This window comes from Vanessa cardui, chromosome 5, assembly GCF_905220365.1.
Source record: "Vanessa cardui chromosome 5, ilVanCard2.1, whole genome shotgun sequence".
NCBI lineage: Eukaryota > Metazoa > Arthropoda > Insecta > Lepidoptera > Nymphalidae > Vanessa > Vanessa cardui.
Window position 1 is genome coordinate 8,994,558 of NC_061127.1, and position 21,678 is coordinate 9,016,235.

Consider the following 21,678-nt stretch of genomic DNA (forward strand, 5'->3'; position numbering starts at 1 on the left):
TGAATTATCAAGAATGTTCTTAAAATATGATTTAACATTTATATATGATTTCCAGTGCCCGTTCTCCAATCCGGTCGTCAAGCGTGGAGTACAGAAGGCCAGAGAGGAGTGTACAGTGGGGTGCGGGTGGCGCTCGCATCCATACCCCCATGCTAGAACCCTTGGCAGACAATTCAAATAGAAGGCAGTTTGGAATGGGCGTTGTTGGCAGATTTTTCCGGTACGTCTGATAAATCACTAAATTTTACTGTGTAGCGTATATCGCTGGCTAATTTATTAAATCGCTTCGAATTCATATTCCGTTTAATTTTGATTTGCACGAACTTGAGAAACTATGTAGTTGAACAATTAATTATTGTAGTACATAATGGTTACATACTGATACTTATGTATGAATATGTGTGTTGAGTATTCGTTTTAAAATTGATATTCAATGTCATAATAATCTAGTAGGTATTTGGATAATACTGTTCTCTCTTTCTGGCGTATGAAATATGAAGAGAGATCGTTGTTCAACTTATGCCGTCCCTGTCATAGACAACATTTTGTTAGTAATGCCGTAGATGTATTACATCGCTGTTTTAGCGATAAGCCTCTTACAAAGCTATCTGGTATGTAATTTATATCTATATAGGTGTATAATAAAAAATATTTAGTTTGTTTATGGTATAAATGACATAACTAAACTATTATAAAAACATTAATGAACGCAAAATAAAGTGTACGCATGCTTAAAATTGGTCTTGGTTTGAACCCATAATCTTGTAAGATTAACTTATACCACTGAGTCATTGCGGCTCTGTTTTATACGCAGTTATACTTTTTTTTAAATTAATATTTCCAAACTAGGTCGCAATATGATGAACCGATTGAAAATACAGTACTAGTATTGATTTTGAAGACTGCATTATTAATGGAAATATGTAGGACATTACGGATTCTACTTAGTTGTAAGCGACTAAGTGACTATGATTACATGATTCAAATGCAACTCAGCGCACTCCATGTTTCTGAGTGCTACCGTAATCAGTTTTAATATTAAATTGTTGGCACAAAAGCCTGGATGGAACAGCGGATGGAATACGTGAATTTAAACCGAATATTACTGGTTCAAACGCAATGGTTTTAACGTTGAGTAAGCCAGTGCAACTATAGGCACAACGAATTACATCCTGTTCTCTAGGTTAGCGATGGAAGGAATAATTAATATTATCTATGTGTGATGATAATTTAACACCAGGTGGTCCATTTGCTAGCCCGCCTGCCTATGTCATAAAAAAAGGCGGTAGAAACTAATAAAATTCTGTCATACGTGTGTCCAACACAGCGTTGTAATTCTTGCCAAAGTTTTCCTTAATATTTTATATTAATTTTCATTTCTGCGTAAAAATTTTCTAAGCACAATTGTTACTAAACTTATTTATTTAATGGAAAAGGATGTACACATTTAATATCTATAAATAACGACAGATCAGCACATACATGAATAGTTACCCATAGCAAAATTTTAGGATTAGGAACACGTGATCTTAAAATTCTGCTTAATCACCTTAAAAAGAATTGAAATCATAAATATGTATTTTTATTTATTTCCAATACATTGATATTTCAAACGTCATAATCAATCAATTGTCGGAATTTAAAATTCGACGTGAAAGAGTTACGTCAATGTAGTTCTATTCGTTACGCGATTTCCTCTTACTGACCTATTTTTTATCTTTTTTCGGAAATAAGCATAATTTTACAGACAGTATTTATGTATTCCTCGTACAACAAACAGAAATTCTCGTGATACTTTTATTTAGTAATAAATGTACTTTATTCAAATAGACTCTCAAGGACGATGTAAAGTCGACACCATATCTGATTCAATATTAAATTAAATATAAAGCTGCCACCTTTTGGATAGACTCGATCATATTAATTGTATGTAACGTTTGAAGTTGTAAGTACGATAAGTAGACATACGTTTAATGATTTGTGGTTTTGGTATACGCTTCGAACGTTCTTGTAGTAAATAACTTCAAATAATTTTAATAAAATAAGAAACACATCGTGGTAAATCTCGTTGGAACGAAGTTGTTTTCGCTATAATATGTGCGTGTCATGCATTATATAAACAGATAAATCAACAACGTATCATATAAATTGAATTACAAGAAATGAAACTGCTATCGAAAAGACCGTATAAATTTAAACAAAAATAAATAAATAAATTCATACAAAACCGTATATTAATTTAATTTAATTTCAACGAAATTTTGCCACATACGAATCAACCAACCTGCATTGGAGCAGCGTGGTGGAATATAAACCTAACCTTCTCTTTAAAGGTAAAGGAGGCTTTAGCCCAGCCGTGGGAATATTAAAGGCTTTTATTATTAAACCATATACAATACAAAGAGATAGAGAGAAAGCTGGGGAAAGGTGGCCTTGAGAAATATTACGCTTGTGTGATGAGATGAGTCCTGCAAGCCTTGTCAAAGACTTTTGTTCCACAAAAAGAATATATTAATTTCTAATATTTAGTGCAAGTATTCTGAGAATTATTTTATATTGTTTTTCAACAAAATGAAACAATCGAGTTGAACATCGAAATCTAGAATAGTCTTAATAATAATTTCAGTTTGAATACGTAGTTTGTATGTTGATTAGATTTTCGATTTAACTAGCTGATTCTGCGTTTTCACGGTATCCGATTTTACATTTTATCCTTTCTTTCATATACGTTTGCCCATTTAGTGTTGTTGAAAAACTCTCTGTAAATAAAAAGTAGAGTTCATTGTTCATCTGAAAACTACCTTTTATAAAAATAAAAGAGAACGCTGTCTGCGGTTGGGGGCGAATCATTTTCAGGATTACTCGTTGGACGGAGACTCGTTGAGCTATCGATCCACGTCATAATTATTAAAGAGCTCCGCAAAGAGCTTAGCCGTCTATGAAGCTCACCTGATGTTTGCATAACATTTATGTTTTCATATTTCGCATCAAACATATTTAGTTTAATGCTGGACTAATCAAAATTCGAAATAAATTGTATGCAATGCGAATTTCAAACGAATACGTTTCGATTATAAATTGAAATGATATAGAGGTCAATTATTTTAGAATCGATTTTGTTTATTACTTGCTTCCAGTCGTGTTTCGCGTATATCATTTGTCTTTTCTATCTGGGAAGGCTTTTTTACTTTGGAGAATTTATATATCATGACCTTTTATCAGATTTCGGTTACGCCAGCCAATCTCAAGGGAGAATAGGACATAATACATACGAAGGACATAAAGTGCTCAAGTATCTGTGCAAATACAACAGCACTATCTTGTCTCTCAATCTGAAAGCAAATCCGATAAGACTGGAAAGAGTTCAGGCACAGTTCATCAGAGGCCGAAGTTACGGAGCGTAAACACTACTAATTTTTAATTTTTTAGCTGTTATTACTATCCCGCCTTATAAGCTAGCTACTATACCAACCAGGCCGGTAGTATATACTATAAATTAAGTTATATTTACACGTTATATAAGTTATATCATCTTAGCTTAATTAAAATCATTCAAAGGTGCCACGTGATTTGTATTTCTCCCCAACTAATATACACATCAATATATACTGATAGATCGCTAAATTACTTTATTTGATGTGATTTTTTTGAAGTATTTTCGAATTTTACTAACGATAATTATATAAGTCTTAAATACAAATCTGATATAAAAATTTTAAAGGCAGATTACCAATTGGACTATTTAATGATTAGTGGTCACTGTTGCTTATAGAAATCAAATCGTACTAACAATTGTGAGTCGTCCATATCTATATCCATCAATCAACCAACCAATCAATCAATCAGATATATAAGATTTTAAGTACCTACTTGAAATTTGATCAATATTAAGGATTAAGGCAGGTAAAACCTAATTTTGTTCTAAGGTAAATAAATAACTTAAACAAAATAGTACAATGTACTTTTACATTTCAATGCTAAGTACGTTAAAGATTTCACAAAACGAAAATCTACTTTTAATTTCATAACTTGCTTCATTTTCTTTAACCGCATAAAAGTTATTACGTATTCTTTGAACACGAACAAGTTTCTGTTGTTTGTGAGTTTTATAAATAATGAAAAGTTTTGAACTTGAACAGCGTGAAGCTTATTAGCTTTGTTGTGGATACTAGCTGAGATACGAGATACGAAATCGCCTTGTCGACTTGTGATATTCCAAAAAGTCTTTAATGCGGTCGCGTGTTTAAGTCCTTTAAGTCCTAATGAAATTTTAACAAATGAATGCTACAATGAATACTTGCACGTGATCACCGTATTTCTATTTTTTTTAATTGCTTGGCGTGTTGTCAGATAACTCACGTAATAGAAATGGTTTTCATCGCCTGTAGACTTTGGCGTCGTAATAAATAATAATGATTCCTACAAATATCCCTTATGTTGTACAAATAATGGCGAGATAAATTAAATATACCAAGGGAAAGGACAACAGTTTATAATAATCTGTGTATATACAAATATACAGTATTAGTAATTTATTCAGCTTATAAATATCTGTGTTGGATTAAGAACTCCTCTCAATTTCAAGGAGGTCTGTAGCTTAGTCCATCCGACTTCTCAAATGCGGCTTGGTGGATACTAGTGGCAGGTTTGATCGCGATGTTTATCTTCGAGATGAAATCATATTTCTATTATGAACTCAAAATGTACTATGGTGCGGCAAGGGTTAGAATTCGGAATTATCAGTTAAGATATACGTCTTTTAATTCAATAATAGCGACCCATGACGCTCCAATGAGCGTCATGGGTCGCTCAACTATGCAATAAAAAAATCTTTTTTTCTATTGAGCAAGGTTGTACTATCATTTCATTTACACTGATTGACATTGTAATTTTACCAGCCAAGCTGATGTTTATTTAACGAGTACTAAGTTGCAAATCGTTAGGTACCTTCCATGTTTGTAAGTATCAGGTACAGCGAATCCGTAACGGAACACTGTCATGGAACTCTGCCGTAAAATATAATTTAACGAGTTAACTCTATACTATATTTATACGTGACATTAAATTAATCTAGAACTCTTATGTATCTAAGCAGATGGAATCGTATTTAATAATTATAAAACATATCTGTAACAAAGCTGTCCGTCTTATTCCGATAAAATAAGAAAAAAAAAAACAACAGGCTGTAAATTTCCCACCTCCGGGCTAAGGCCACCTCTCCCTTTGAGGAGAAGATCTAGAACATATTCCACTACGCTGTTCGAACGCTGGTTGGTAGAATACACATGTGGCAGAATTTCGATGAAATTAGACACATGCAAGTTTCCTCGCGATGTTTTCCTTCACCGCCGAGCACGAAATGAATTATAAAAACAAATTAAGCACACGAATATTCAGTGGCGTTTGCCTGGGTTTGAACCCGCCAGCAGCGGTTAAGATGCACGCGTTCTAACCACTTGGCCACTTCGCCTGGGATAATAGTAAGGACGGTATATCATTTCTTTTTGTTAAAGACAACTCTGGAAGCCGATTAGAGCTACCTACCTGGTGTCCAAGCTTAACACATACGAAAAAGTTAATTAAAATCGGTCCAGTCCTGTGGGTGGAGTTCAGAGTACAAATGTATTATATATAAAGATGATTTATATAAACGGAAATTGTATAATTAACTTACATAGAAACGAGTGGCTGGATCCTGTCATAATTCACCTGTGGCCTCAATATATTTCCCTGCTTACCAGAAACTCCCATTTTAACTTTATGTAATGGATTTTTAAATTAATACCTCGTGGACATGGCATTGGGTGTTATTTATGAGATGGTATTTTGCGATTTTCTCTCTTTCGATCTGAACGGTATTACTATTAAAATTCTTGTTTTTATTTAACTGTAACTACTTTAGCAATTGAATGAATATTTAATACTTACGAATTATGTTTCAACTGATAACCATTATGAGAATATTTTACCTACATTAATTTTATTGTATTATTTATTGAACTAATTGTTCTACAAAAGTTCTTTCGAATAGGGCTGGTATATCATTTTAATGCTTTTAATATCCAAAGAGACTCTTCAGAAGAAACAGAAGTATAGATTAGATATAGAATAAATATATTTGGTTTTAGTTTTTTAGTACATTCACACTAAAAACTTTTTGGTGCTTTCCGGCTTAAAGCTCACATTCCTTTATTTTAATGTATAAATTTTTGGTTCACAGAAGTAACTATCATTTTGAATTGTCGGGAATACGAATTTTTTGTTCACTTTTTGTACCACTATAATGTTCTTTGTGCTCAATCTTGATGATGATGAATTTTTTTTAAAACATTTGTCGATAGACTTAATTCTTGTTAGAAACAGGCATTTATTCTGTCATTTGTTTTATCATATTACAATCTAATATAATGAAAAAAATATTATTCACAGTCGATCCCTTCGCAAATCTGTGACGCATCAGGAAGAGATTGCTCAACAGTTGGACGAACTAACGGACTACAGGCCGTATTTTACGTGGTGGGTTAGTACGGTGCAGACGCTGGTGTTGCTGCTGTCACTCCTCTGCTACGGGTTCGGTCCAGTCGGCTTTGGAAGGCATACACATTCCGGACAAGTCCTAGTGAAGAGCCTCAGCTTACAGCAGGTAAAGTTATTAGACGTTATCTTCAAATGTTTACATTATATACATAACGAGTAATTTAAAGAAACGGTTTACCCGTTTGAAATTCATATTGGTAAATTATCTGGAGTTTTCTTAAAAAAAATAGGCAGCTTCGATCAGGCTGTGTTCTAGGGAAAGAATAACACTGATTGTTTTTATATATTATATAAAGATACGTTATAAATAACAAAGTTTTTATTAATTTAAAACGATAATTGTAGTTAATAATTATAAATTAAACTTTCCGTTTCAGTTTGAACTGACAATATCTTGAAATTAATGAATGAATACACAACATGATATTTATTTATAATGTAATATTTTATTTGCTAAACTTCTACTGTTATTACTAAAATGCCTTTGGTGCTTGTGTCATTATGATAAATTTGTTTTGATACATTAAATGTTATGTAAAAGGCAAGTTTTAATGGTTTTTTTATTCAAAATATAAAGTAAAAAGAAATATTATTCTAAACATAAATCATATCATATTTAATTAGAGTAGGTTTTTAAAAGCACTTTCACGTAGTTTTACAGAATCATATTATATGTAAAGCTTCCATTAATTTAATAATCCTGAAAGTAAAACGTTCTTCACAGCGTATTGCACACTAATTAGTAAAGACTTGACCTTTGACTATTTTCTCAAAAGACCATATAATAGGTTTCCCTCTAGAAGATCGTACACATTACTCGGTAACATTTTAAGTTTAAGGAATCTTTTCTCAGATTAAAAAAAAATGAATACAATTTTGGTATTAGAAAATGCATGTTATGTTAGAGATACATAAGGCTTAAGATCGTACGATAACCTGAGGGAAGGAATAGACACCTCTAGGGAGAAATGAAACCGCTATTTAGAAGTTATTTCTTCGTATAGTTTTAAATAGCTCACGTTAACAACGCAAAGCTTTTAGACAAAACACATTACCTTAGGTTTAATGCAAACAGAATAAGTAGGGCAACTCAACTCATTCTATTCGTTAAACTTATTTTCAGACGGCTTGGTGAGATTGCCTAATTTGTATCGTATATGCTCTAAGCTTTGTAAATAACATACAATAAATTATTTATTACAATATAAAAATAATATATTCATATATAATATACGCTTGAAATAAATTTAAAAAGTAATATTACAGTCCACTGCTCACTTAGACTCTTGGATCTATGTGATTCTATCTAAGCTGATTTTAGTAAAAAATTCAAAATGATATATGCGAATAGTATGATAATTTATTATATATAAAATATCTTTAATAGAAGAGTGCAGATAACACACAGGGGTTTCCTAATGTACACTAAATATGCTGTCAGCTTGGAATTGTGATAACATAATTCGGGGTGATGAAGCGTTTACTCCGCCATATATAAGTATAAATAATGATTAACTTACTGTCTTATTTCCTATAAATGTTTTTGTCTTCCAATAAGCAAGTATGTTTCTTAATTTCAATAAAGATTTTTAATCAACTCAATAAATTAAATAATGATTATTATGTACTCACACATCAATATAGTCTGGTAAAGCAGAACACGTCGACTAAATAGTGATAGTAAAGTGTTGGCCGCTAAATACACGAGCAGTACCAAAGTAGTATGATGTTTGATGAATCTTATCCATAAATATCACATGTTGCATAATATGCTGCCTCGATAGTTTTAGTTATTTTGTATGACGATACTCTTATCTTACTTTATAAAGAATCCAAGATTAATGAACATAATAATAATGAACATTAAGTCCTTAAATATATACAAATGTAATTAAAAATATTTACTGTAGAAATCTTAATCGCGTGATGGTCGCAAGAATCTCGAACCTCTGGATCGAATTCCGATCCTCTGGGAATAAAACGGACCAGCCTTGTCACCAGTGGAAGTAATAAGGCGAGGTGTTATACTCTTAATGAAGCTTTTTGCACCACTACTTCAAGTGTTTCGACAGCAAATAACAAATGGAACGGAAAAGTAATTTGACATAAGACTCGAATATAATATAATCTGAGATTTGAGGTATTATTCGAGTTATATGGACTTAATAAAGTTGTCAATAAAACTAATTGTGACGTTATAAAATTGGTTTATCTCTGACATTGGACATTATATCTCACATAAAATTGGTTAACGATTTATTATCCCTAATGTAACACAACTGAATTTCAAAGTAATAGAAAATATTATAAGAAGCTTCAGTGAATTATCCCGAACTGTAGTACTCAAGGGGAATGTTCCGAGGAATTGTTCGGATTAATCCCGGCTGCTAAATTTCACCCTCGGACATCTCGTTGAATTTCGAAGTTTCACCCGCACCACCTCGATGTCCAAAAATCCACAACAGCGCGATTCGTAAAACATTTTCTGCCTCCTACAACCACTTTTGTGGAACCAGCTTTCGTCAGCGGTTTTTCCGAAACGATACGTCATGGGAACCTTCAAGGAAAGAGCGTACTCCTTCCTCAAATGCCGGCAAATCACCTGCTAGCCCCCTGGTGCTGCAGATGTCCATGGGCGGTGGTAGTCACTTTCCATTAGGTGAGCCGCCTGCTCGTTTGCCACCTATCACATAAAAAAATTAGACAAGTTAAACAACTAAATAAATGTACTACTGTGTGATATATATAACGGAGCAGGCATGTCCGAGCCCGTTTTTAAAAAACATGACGTCAGCTCAGCTGACGTCACGAGTGTCAGAGTTTCGATCTTTAACCATCTTCGGTGGTATGAAACAAAACTCAGGAATTAATCCTCTCTGATTTATTATAATATGAGACGGTCCGATCGCTCCGACGGCTCGACCAAGTCTGTCGATACCGACGGGTGCTTGATCTTTTATAACAAAAATAGGTGGGTAGACTTATTCACTCAACATAACAACTGTTTACAAACATTAAAATATTTGAGACTAATTTAACATCTCACAATTCACTACAAATTATTAATTTAACAGTTTTAAATAATCATTTCTGGACAAGCGTTTTTCTTAAATTCGTGGTATCGCGCCGACATATACCTTCTCGTATATTTTTTAACTATACTCAATGATACCAAGTCTAATACTGCGAAATATAGTATCTCATGAAAATATATCTTTGGGATATCTATTGATATTTTAATATTACAAAGAAGTTGTTTGGTATTTATAACCTTGGAGCTCGAAGCTTCTTTTGTGACGTTTTCAACGAAGACAGAATATTGATATACAACAATATTATGTAGGTATTACACGATATTCGTCATTTTAATGAAAGCAGTTGCAACTTCAAATAATACATGTTTTCTAATGTAGTTGATTATAAAAACACGACCATTTAGTATTCATTAATTGTAAGCGCGATATTTAATATATAATCATAAAAAAATATTTCATGTAATAGTAACCGAAAATGAAACCATTCTTACGTTTTATTGTGAATTAGCGGTTGTAAAAGTCTTCTCGAATGAGGTTTAATTGGATTCGATTTGACACGATAAACATTTTATATAAAGTCGTAATAAAAGTGTAGGTAATAGATGTCAGTGTTGTTGCATGTAAAAATTAGTAGTCGAATATAAAACTATTCGTGTCGTATAATAATGAGCAATTAACAAATACAAAGCTTTCACTGCGGTAGGTGGAAGGTCGTCACGACAAAGTAAGAGTATTAACGAGTGACTGGGATCTAGGTCACATAGGCTTTGTATGCAACCCTTTGTCTAGGTTTTTTTTTCAGCTAACCTAGAGATATCATCTTTAAACATGAATGACCGCACTATATTCAATTTATTTGAAAGGAACTAACACCTTTTTTGTACTTTGTCGTTTAAATAGTGGTAACTAATTTACGACAGTGATCAGTAATGTGATTTTGTAAAAATTTAGCACGTATCTCACTCGTGAAATTTTGACCACTGCCTTGACAATTGACACGCCATTTTGTTACGTGTATTCTAATAATATAGTATTACAAATAAAAAACGAAATGATATTTTTAAAAATATTTTAATGGCGGCCAACAAAAATTTTCCATTGTATGACAGACAATCGCTACAGCAAATATTCGGACAGTTAAGCAACAACAACAAGTACCGCCAATATTCGTTACATTGCGAGTGTTGCTATTTGTGATTTTAATTTATTTCTAATAATATATCAAAAAAATATTCTGATAATCCACAAGCGTTCTGCGTCGAGATTCGAGTTTCTTGCTGTAGAATACGAATATTAATTAAATATAAAAAATAAATACAATAGGATATTTATTTACTTTTTTCCATCAGGTTGAATGGGAGGAACCGGCTTCATTTTGGCTGGGACCTCGAGCGGCAGATCTTATACATCTAGGAGCTAAATTCGCACCGTGCATGAGAAGGGATGCTAGGATCGCGCGAGCAATAGCTGCTTCAGCTAGGCGCGAGCGTGATACGGCGTGTTGCATACGAAATGACGACTCAGGTTGTGTGCAATCTTCCAAGGCCGATTGTTCGGTGAGTCACATTATATATTTACTTTTCACATGGCATTAAGGTGCTTAAAAATCCTTAAAGACCCTGCCTAAATTCGACCTCGATTTTAGGTTGAACTGTTAATTGTTATTACTTGAAATTTAAATACTTTACTTATTTAATGTTTAATTACTCGCACGCACTCAGATTAGAGGATTAGTGTCCAAGGTAAGATTTAAAATTTCTTGTTGTTTTAACCTAATTTCTTAATTATTTCATTAACGTTCGTAATTTATATTTCATGTTAAAATTAATATTTTTAGTTTTTTATTATATGTTTTTGTTATATATTTCAGAATACAATATCAACGTGGAAGAAGTGGTCTTCAGGAGAATCGGGTCCAGGTGGTCGAATATCGGGTTCAGTTTGCGGATTGGATCCTAAGTAAGTAAACGATATTCTATTAATTTTTATTTATTGATTGAAAAAAACAAATAAGCAACTTCACTTCACAAAAATCTATACATTGTACATGTACATATAGTACGACACAAATTAGATGTAGCATCGGAAAATGCAATGGAATGAAAATAAAACCGATTACTTCCGATTTACACAACCAATACAAATAGCTCCCTATCGCGCCATTCGACGCTATTGGTCGCTATAGATTCACGCGTCAGAGAAAGCAAGTGCATGTAAATCGACGTGTGAAATTGACGAATATAATAGGTCATATGATATTACAAGTTATTACGTTTGTGCAAAGATCATATTCGCATCAGAAATAAATATTGATAATTTGGGATAGCGTACTCAATTCGGATGTGATCGGTTTTACGAATTTTGCCGATGCGACATCTAAGTTGTGTCGAACTATACGTATGTATTGATTGTTTTCAGGTTTTGTGAAGCACCGCGTTCAATAGCTCCCCACGAGTGGCCAGATGATATAACGAAATGGCCAATATGCCGCAAGTCTGTTTTGGATGGCTCGGCTGCCGCCGGTCGTGCTGGTCACGCGGCAGAGCATATGGCGTGCGAGGTCATCGGTCATCCCTGCTGCATAGGTGTACACGGCCAGTGCGTCATCACTACGAGAGAGCATTGCGATTTTGTTAAGGGTTATTTTCACGAAGAAGCTTCATTGTGTTCACAAGTAAGTTTATGAAATCAGCAATGTTTTTTCAAATAATTTAATCCATTCAAATGTAATACTTAAGTTTATTATTTAACTAATTGGTCTCCCGCGAAACTTTGCGATTATTCGTAACTTTTTTTCGTACCCTATAAATAATGGTTTGTTAAATTATAAAAATGTAATAAAATACAATCAAGAATTTTCTCAAAATGAGACTATAATCGACTATTTATATGTAGCTACCGTCCCATAATCACTGCGATAAAAATCGGCTTACACTCTTAATATATAAGATATACTTTTTTCAAAAAGAACAGAGCGACATCTTACCAATATGTCAATATTCGACGAAATTTCTGGCTATATTTTATGTTTAAATAAAATATAATCAATTTATTGATATTTTTCAATTAGTTATTCATTGATTTGCAATTGTCATTTTCAGGTGTCTTGCTTAGATGACGTCTGCGGTATGTTGCCGTTTATGCGGAGACGTCGTCCTGACCAGCTGTACCGAGCGTGGACGTCACTGTTTGTGCACGCTGGCTTGTTACATTTAGCAGCCACTCTTGCACTGCAGTGGCTCTTCATGAGAGACTTGGAGAAGATGGCCGGGCCAGTGAGATTAGCAGTCATCTATCTGGGTAGTGGCGTTGCTGGTAATATGGCGTCGGCTATCTTTGAGCCGTATAGAGCAGAGGTAAGTATTATGTATATACTGTCTGTGCTTATCATGCGCATGAAATGTACTAAACTGTAAATCTACCTAGATTTATACAGATATTTGTAGATAACATTTTTTTTTGGAAATTTTCGTGTCCTTCCTTGTAATAAATGGTTGCAAAGAATAATGAGAATATATTTTCAATATAATTAAGAAACCTCGTAATTAATACTCATTTGTAACTATTGCAACATGTATGATACAAGTTAAGGCAAGGATGTTGTTGTTTTTGAACACCCAATAGTATAAATAAAATATTTTGTTTCAATTTACAGGTGGGTCCAGCGGGTTCGCATTTCGGTCTACTTGCGTGCTTAATCGTGGAAGTTATTGGCGCGTGGCCACTTCTGAAACATCCTCGACGTGCTCTCTTGAAGCTTGTGGGTATCGCGCTAGCTCTCTTTCTTCTGGGCCTTTTGCCTTGGATCGACAATTTTGCCCACGTGTTCGGTTTCGTATTTGGTTTTCTGCTCTCGTACGCACTGCTGCCTTTTATAACGTTCGGGCCTTACGAGAGACGGAGGAAGATAGTGCTGGTGTGGGTGTGTCTAGTGTCGGCGGCGGCGATGCTGTGCGCGCTGATAGCGTTATTCTATGCAGCCCCGGCATATGAGTGCGCAGCGTGTGCGTATTTCACGTGTCTGCCGTTCGCGCCGGACATGTGCGCGTCGCAGGACGTGCGTGTGCGGCAGCTGGATGGCGTATGACGGCGCGCGGCCCGGGCGCCCCCGCCGCCGCCGCCCCCTCATCCCGCGCCCCACGCGCGCCCCGCGTCTCTCCAGGCCTGCCGCCGCGTCGCACAAGCATAAGTCGCTAAGGCGATCAGTTTTGTCCAAAATTGTTACTAATAAGTCACGTGTAAGCATTTTATGATATTGCGTACTTATTTGTCCTGAAAATTGAAAAAAGAGTTGGCATACGTCCTATAAATAAAAAAAACAGTTGAAGTTGATTAAAACAAATATAAAGTGCTATAATGCCATTATCTCATGAAATGCTCGTTGCGTTTTTATTTGATTTTAAATGTGTGTAATTTTGTCTCATTGAAAGATTTGTAAATGTGTCTTGATTGAAAATTATGTAATGTGGTCTAATGAATCTTCTTTCACGTAATCATTACAAATTTTGTTATGTAATTCATATCATATAACTCGTACAGAAGACGAAAACAGTTCAAAGTGATCAAAATGTAATGAATGTTCAATCGTAAGTTTTACTCTGTACACAAGCACAAAACTATTCTACTTGCTAATCTAAAATTTTAATTATAAAATTCTGTGTTGGGAGTTTACATCATTTTTTTTATTATTATTATCTGTGGTCAAAACTGATCGTATGCAGCGGTAAAGTGCTCTCACTGCCATTGCCATCCTGTGACGTCACAGTATTATAACGCTCAGTACGCGATGCTCAACATAAGTTCGACTGCAATGAATCGAATGTATAAAACGTTATGAATGATTTATAATGTCACAAATGTCGAAACGATGCACAATCATTATACGAGAAATATTTTTTTTAATCAATTGACTATCCGTAATCGTTTTATTGTATTGCGTTATAATGTGAAGCTAAAAGTATTATAAACTTCACGTACGGTGGATAAAGTTCAACTAGAAGCACTTTTAATTGTTTTTCCATATTAATTGTTCTAGTGTTGCCAGTGCTTCTAGGTGAACGAGGCTTACCAACCCTTAAATGTGATAAATTACCCATGGGTTAGTACTCTATGGTACATTGATGAGTATATTAATTTACTTGTATATAATCTGTAAAATATACATCAATACGAATCCTATTTAAGCTGTATTTATATTAAGAATAATATTACTTTTTGTCTGGCTTGCCTTATACGGGAATAAAATTTAACATCAATTTAAACTAACGGATAATTTATTTTTACATATTTTTTAAATTATTACCTAATGTAATGTAAACTTATCATTAAAAATTATGTAGGATTTGATTAATTCAAAAAGGAAGTATTATTTTATTCCATGAATTATTTATGTAAATTTGAAACCCAATTAAATTGCTGATGTGTACGTATTAAGTTTTATTCCTGTAAGTAGGCATATTATATAAAATTTAGTATATTACTAAATAATGTAAATATAGTGAGCGAATATTTGTTAAATGTACTTGCTATTATTTCCAGTGATTGAAATTCCATTCTAATCTTTAAGTATCACATATGAATTTTAGTTACGTCAATTTATATAGTTATTATATAAAGTCTGCGTAGGATTAAACGTTAATTTTTAATGTATGCTAGTACATATTTATAACTATTATCTGTTTGAACAACATTTTGTACAGCTGATGTAAACAAAACAGATGTATTTTTTAAAGTTAAATGACAATTTCTATGTGTTTTTTTTTTCTGTAGAGCTATTTTTAAATATGGAATACACCTATAAAAATGGCGTACTATTCAAAATACGAACTGTATTCTCATAGAATTACTCTGTACCTCTTTTTTTATACATTGTTTTTTTTTTATATTAAGTATATGCTGTACAAAAGTGTTTGAAACAGAGTATATATCGTTAGGATCGATTTTATTTACTACGAACAGGCTAAGAACGATTAATGAAAGTGTCAAGCGTTAGTCATTGTATAGTTGAGATGATTTGTAACGAATTTATAAATAAACTAGTCAGGCACTTTTATTTATTACTAGATTTAGTATCTGCATATGTTATCCCGAAATAATTTCACGAATATGCACAAAAGTTGTATTTAATGAATTTTTTACTGTAATTTATGACATTGTAGATATTATCAGTTCTGTAAATATTATAAAAAAGCGTAACAAGGGAACTGTAGGTAATATTTTTTCAAAATTAATAACTACTCATTTTTTTTTAATATGAAGTTGATTATAAGTTTTTTACTACGTTTGAATATACGTTCTTTCTCGTAAGATTTTGTATTGATTTCGTGCGTATTTTTATGTATAATCATCGCACAAATTGAAATAAAACAACTAGCTGGTTGGATTACGTTTAATTACTTTAATTTTTTAAACATATTTTTTTTAAATGCCTATGTTTTAATTTGTAGATCATGTAATTTTTGCGTAACTAGTTCTGTCAATATTTTGTATTTTTTATCACTATATTTGTCCCTATTTGTTATAATAACGATATTTATTATTCCCCAATACGATTCAAACTGAAGTTAACATTACTTATAGTGCTACCCGAACTAGCAAGAAAAGGATCACTGTCATCAAAAATTGTTATCAAACTGTTAGACAAAAAAAATACAGATTGAATAGAATTGATAACCTCCTCCTTTTTGAAGTCGGTTGAAAATAGTTCGCTTAGTTGTTATAGCGATATATTTTTCGATTTCTTACTAACGATATCAATAGTGTAATGTTCGTGTATTATGTTGTTATGAATCCTTATTAACGAATCATCATAATTTAGCTAAACATATTTTGTATCACTTAAAAATGTTTATTTTGTACAAAATTTATTTGAATCGATTCGATTTCCTTTGTATTTGTATATTAAATAAGCGTACCATAAAACGTTTCGTAAACGATTTTTAATTTAAATGTGTATCATTTATCTGTAATTGTAAGCCACGATTCTTATTCCCAACTTAGTAGTACTAACCTAATTATCATTGTACGATGCCTTTATATGAAAATTTAATGAAATACATGAATTGTTAAAATTAATCACAAGTACCTATTCAGAAAGTTGCGGTTTCACTGATGTTGTAAATGTGCGTATTTTTATACTAAAAAAAAAATGTGAAGTGTTTGAGTGATGTAATGCGTGTTTATCAAAAGCGATTCGTTTAATATTATTTCGTTTTGATATAGTTTCAGCGATGTTATCTCAAAGTGCCCTTGCGGCCGGCGGCCCGGCGGACTGTTTTCAGAATTTAACTTTAAGAAAAACCTTACATATTGTACATTGTGAACATACAAGTAATTAATATTCTAATATATAAGGAAATGGTAAAGTAATCTTATTGTAAACTAGCATTAATCGAACAAGAAACCTTATTATCATAATATTATTGTGTTTTATTTCATATGATATCTGTAGGGGATGGTCGAAATTTGTATGCAAGGATACCATAGTTGGTTTACTACTAAATAGGAATACTTGGTGCCATTGTGTTTTCCTTTGAATTATGAGAACCTGTAAAGAAGAAACAAGGGATTTTAGTCCTAATGTCAATAAAAGAAAAGTTTGAAGTTTTGCAGTGGTGATCACTTATCATTCTATTTTAAACGAATAAAGTAATTATATATTATAATTTCAGTAGTTCGGATGACCAAATATTATTGTCGTTTTACAATGATCCTCCAATCTATCTATATTTTGTTACCATTCCCCCGCTATCGTCCAATTGTTTTTTAATGACTGCTCAATCATATTTAAAGTATGAAATAGTGTTACATGCCAGTATTAAATGCTATGCCATATATAATAATATTAATTACAGTTTTACACATTATTGATTAATTAATTACAATAATAATTGTATATAATAAAGTAAATTCAGTAGCCCCTTCTATATTCATAATAATATGCAATAATGATGTGATATAAATTATGATATAGAATCAATGTCATAACACCTAGGTTTACTCTTGTAACAATATATACTAAAAATCATTGCTCTTCTTATACTTCTATTAGCTTCCTTTTTCGAATGTCAAACCATTTATAAAAAGATACAACTTTTACCTAGATATATCTAGATTCAAGAAATACAAAATAATCTTATTGATGTAGAATTTCTACACCATGAAGGTGATTATAGGTTCAAAGTCTTCAATATTAATAGGTAATAATCACTACATAGTATAAAACAAAGTCGCTATATCTCTATATATACCTATATATGTATGCTTAAATCTTAAAACTACGCAACGGATTTCGATGCAGTTTTTTTTAATAGCTGGAGTGATTCGAAGAGAAGGTTTTTGTATATAATACATGACAATATAGTATAGAAACACTGATAATTTTACAATTTTGTAATGTCTTAAATAAACAAATTCTTTAGTATATATAGTAGCAGTATTGTACCAGTGTGAAGCCGGGGCAGGTTGCTAGTAATATTATAAATGCGAAAGCAAGTCTTTAAGACCAGATGATCAACCCCTAAAATGCAAGTAAAGTAACCGGGGCAACTAATATACTATAAAATCTATTATTGTAAAAATACGTACATGAAATTATTTCCAGAAAATCTGCATGTGTCGCATGAAAAATTTTCTCCAGTCATGTCAATGAAACAACCAATTGAGCTATGTGTTGTGATACACTTACCATTTTCCTTAAAAGAGGGGCTCAATTAAGATGAAAAATGAGTGGTTCTTGTCCAGGTTTGAATCAGCAGTCTCCGATCTTAAACGAAATTAGATTCTAGGCCTCAATTGTTTTAAATACAGAACTGTCGTCAAACAGCAACTATTGTTAAGGTTCTTGTTTTGTAGACACCCTTTAACTATACCTATACTTACAATAGTAGTGACACAAACTTCCAAAAATCAAAGTCACAAAAATATTTAATGAATTTTCTGGTTTTGTGGCTATGAACTTGTATTACATTGAGAAAATATATTATCACATACCTTATATGTTCTATCACAAAGTAGTTAGTACTTAGTATTATTGCGTTTCAGTTTCTAGGGTGAGTGCCCATACACACTTAAATTCGATAATTAAATGTAGTGGCGCATTGGTAATATGATGAATAATTAATATTTCATACATTATTAATATCTAAGGGTAGTGTGACCACTTACCACTAGATGTCATATTTACCAGCCCCCTAACTATAAGAATAAAAGGTACCAATCATTTTTTATTTTTTTTCTGTCCCAAAAGTAGTGGAGCTTCTACTATTCGTGCTGTTTTTGAATCAATAATTTAATTTCAAAGTTACTGCAGTATCTTCAAGATTTATTATTATTATTCTTAATCACTTAAATAACTACTTGAAGTGTAGTTAAGATGTTGATAAAATATTATGATTATTGCTATCTCCTGTATATGAGAACGTTTACAACATAAGCCTACTATCTCAAATGAGTTTGTGCGTCATTGACAAAACACTATCTTGGAGATAGTGTATGTCATAAACAAAAACAAAAAAAAGCACGGAAAGTTCAGAAAGTTTTATAGTACTGGTGCATGGAAATAAAGATCCTGCATATCAAACGAAAAAAATAGAAACATTAAAAGCACGAATAGTATTTCTGTGGACATTGAAGTAAGAAGTTGGTGTTTTGGGACACGAAGTAGCCTTCGCTGTGTATTATTTTATATATAATACACACAATTAAATAAATAAAGAAAATTGACAATTTAATGACAACAATGAAAACAAATAGAAAAAATTGAATTTTGAATATAAATAAACGAAACTTGCAAAGGTCATCTAGAGGGCGTATAAACCTTTTTGTTTTCGTGAATGTTTCATTTCAGGAAATTCTTCCCAAAATCTTTTTCATTACTAACTATATATCCTGCCTGACTAACTAATATAAATAAGCAGTTAGTACAGTACAATATTCACGACCATAAATAACGAATACTGAGGTCACGTGAAGAAGATATTGCCGATATACATATTTTTATTACTCGTCAAAGGACGATTATCTGATACATTTTTTTCAATGCTATACAAAAGATACCATTCAGTCTAGGTGGTATATTTATTTTATCTTATTTTATCTTAAACCCGCACTTTTGTTTGTTTGTGAGTGCAGGATTAAAGAAAGTTCCTGTAGTCAATTTTTATGTCACCAATGAAGATTAAGCTTTACACAATGTTCTCATTTCATGGCCGTAATTAGTTATATTTTGTTATATCATTGTGAATACCAGTTCTTCAGAATATTTCTTAAATCAAATAATAATTCTCAAAAAAGTTGTTTAAAATATTTTATAGATGGGATTTTTTAGGAAAAAAAGATCATGGGTAGTCAGTTAATATGGGTAACAGTTATTTAGATAATTGTCGAGGTCTACATATATAACTAAAATGATTTTAAATCAAACCTGGTTTACTCAGTTTCAGTCATAATAAGATGACGTGTAGGTTGCAGACAAAATGTTCCACAAACGTTTCTGCCCTTTATCCGTGGAGACTAAACAGATAGCTAGACAAAGTTGTTTTCGGATTAATATAATTAGTATGAATATAATTATTACGATTAAATATTTGAATATTTTGCATTCTTCTTTTGGTTAAAACCCCATTTACTGGATCGGATGACATTATAAAGTATCGCTGTCAATTTAAATCTATTTAAATTAACAAAAAAAACTTGTAGTTAACCATAAATACCATCAGGTGGAGAGTGCCTTATTTCGACAGAAATTTAATTTAGAAATCAATGTAGTTAGCCAATCGTCATCTTATTTATCTTAATTGTATTATAAACGCGAAAGTTTGGATGGATGTTACTGAATTTACGCCTGAACGGAGCTGAAAAAAATACACAAGTTTTTTTTATAGCCTGGAAAAACGCAACACACATCCCTCCGCGTAGGCAAAGCCGCAAGCGGAAAATAGTCAATTGTAAAACCTATTAAAATAATATAAATAGCATATTGTCGCTAGGAAATCACCTAAACACGGAAAATGATAAAACGTAGGTATACGTATACTTATAGATAAGAATCGACATTCAATATCCTAGACAATATCTGTTTTCTTTTTGATTTAATCTATCTATTGTTGTAAATTATGCAGTAACAGCACAAGCGATAAATAAATATGTCCTTGTATATGAAACTACATTTGAAAAAAAAATGTTTCTTAATTATTTAATAACATACGAGAAAAGATGAAGGAAAAGCACTGTTATGTATTTTGAAATGATTCAACTCCAAAAATTTCAAATATTTGAAATATTGAATGAATGATCGTTTCAACTTCAATGAAAACATTTTCTTATATTTTTACCTTGCCGTGTGCCTTGAAATAAGTGCAATAAAAATTATCTCATAAAGATTATATTGTTCACGATCTACTTTGACAGCTGCCAAGTTTACGTAGATATTTAGATATGTCGTTGTTTAATTTTATTATCTCGCTTAGGTAGGTGGCGTATAATACATTATAACAACTAGACTTTAAAAGGCTTATCATGCTTGTTCGCAATTTTCAATTTTCAGGACTATAATCAATTTCACAATCAAATGAAACTTTTTTTTAAAAAAGTAAAGTAAGAGCCTGTAAATTTCCCATAGCTGGGATAAGGCCTCCTCTTCCATTAAGGAGAGGGCTTGGAACATATTCCACCAGGCTGTTCCAATGCGGGTTGGTGGAGTGCACATGTGGCAGAATTTCGATGAAATTAGACACATGCAGGTTTCCTCACGATGTTTTCCTTCACCGCCGAGCACGAGATGAATTATAGACACAAATTAAGCACATACATATATATAGTGGTGCTTGCCTAGGTTTGAACCCGCAATCATCGGTTATGATGCACGCGTTCTAACTACTGGGCCATCTCAGTTCTTTAAAGTATTGTTTAAAGTTAAATGGTATTTTAGTAATACTCTTTCTGAGTGGTGGAATACATTGCAAACAGACCAAATGTATTTCAAGACGAAAAAACGCTTGGCAGTTCTGTAACCAGCGCCATATTTCAAAGAACCGTCGACAGTAAGCTGCGTCGCCGATGAATATAACTTTTGACGTTTCACTTTAATGGAAATTTGCATTTTATT

At 32.4% G+C, this 21,678-nt stretch overlaps 1 protein-coding gene across 1 annotated transcript in view; it reads left to right on the plus strand.

Moving 5' to 3' along the window:
* Window positions 1-14,228, plus strand: part of LOC124530015 (inactive rhomboid protein 1) — a 152,784-nt gene extending 138,556 nt beyond the window's left edge. Inside the window, exons 5-12 of the mRNA XM_047103988.1 lie at window positions 56-220; window positions 6,430-6,643; window positions 10,922-11,128; window positions 11,294-11,314; window positions 11,443-11,531; window positions 11,991-12,246; window positions 12,674-12,928; window positions 13,228-14,228. Of these exons, the coding sequence (XP_046959944.1) occupies window positions 56-220; window positions 6,430-6,643; window positions 10,922-11,128; window positions 11,294-11,314; window positions 11,443-11,531; window positions 11,991-12,246; window positions 12,674-12,928; window positions 13,228-13,659 (1,639 nt within the window). The 3' untranslated portion in view covers window positions 13,660-14,228. The remainder of the gene's footprint in view (window positions 1-55; window positions 221-6,429; window positions 6,644-10,921; window positions 11,129-11,293; window positions 11,315-11,442; window positions 11,532-11,990; window positions 12,247-12,673; window positions 12,929-13,227) is intronic.
* Window positions 14,229-21,678: the final 7,450 nt, after the last annotated feature.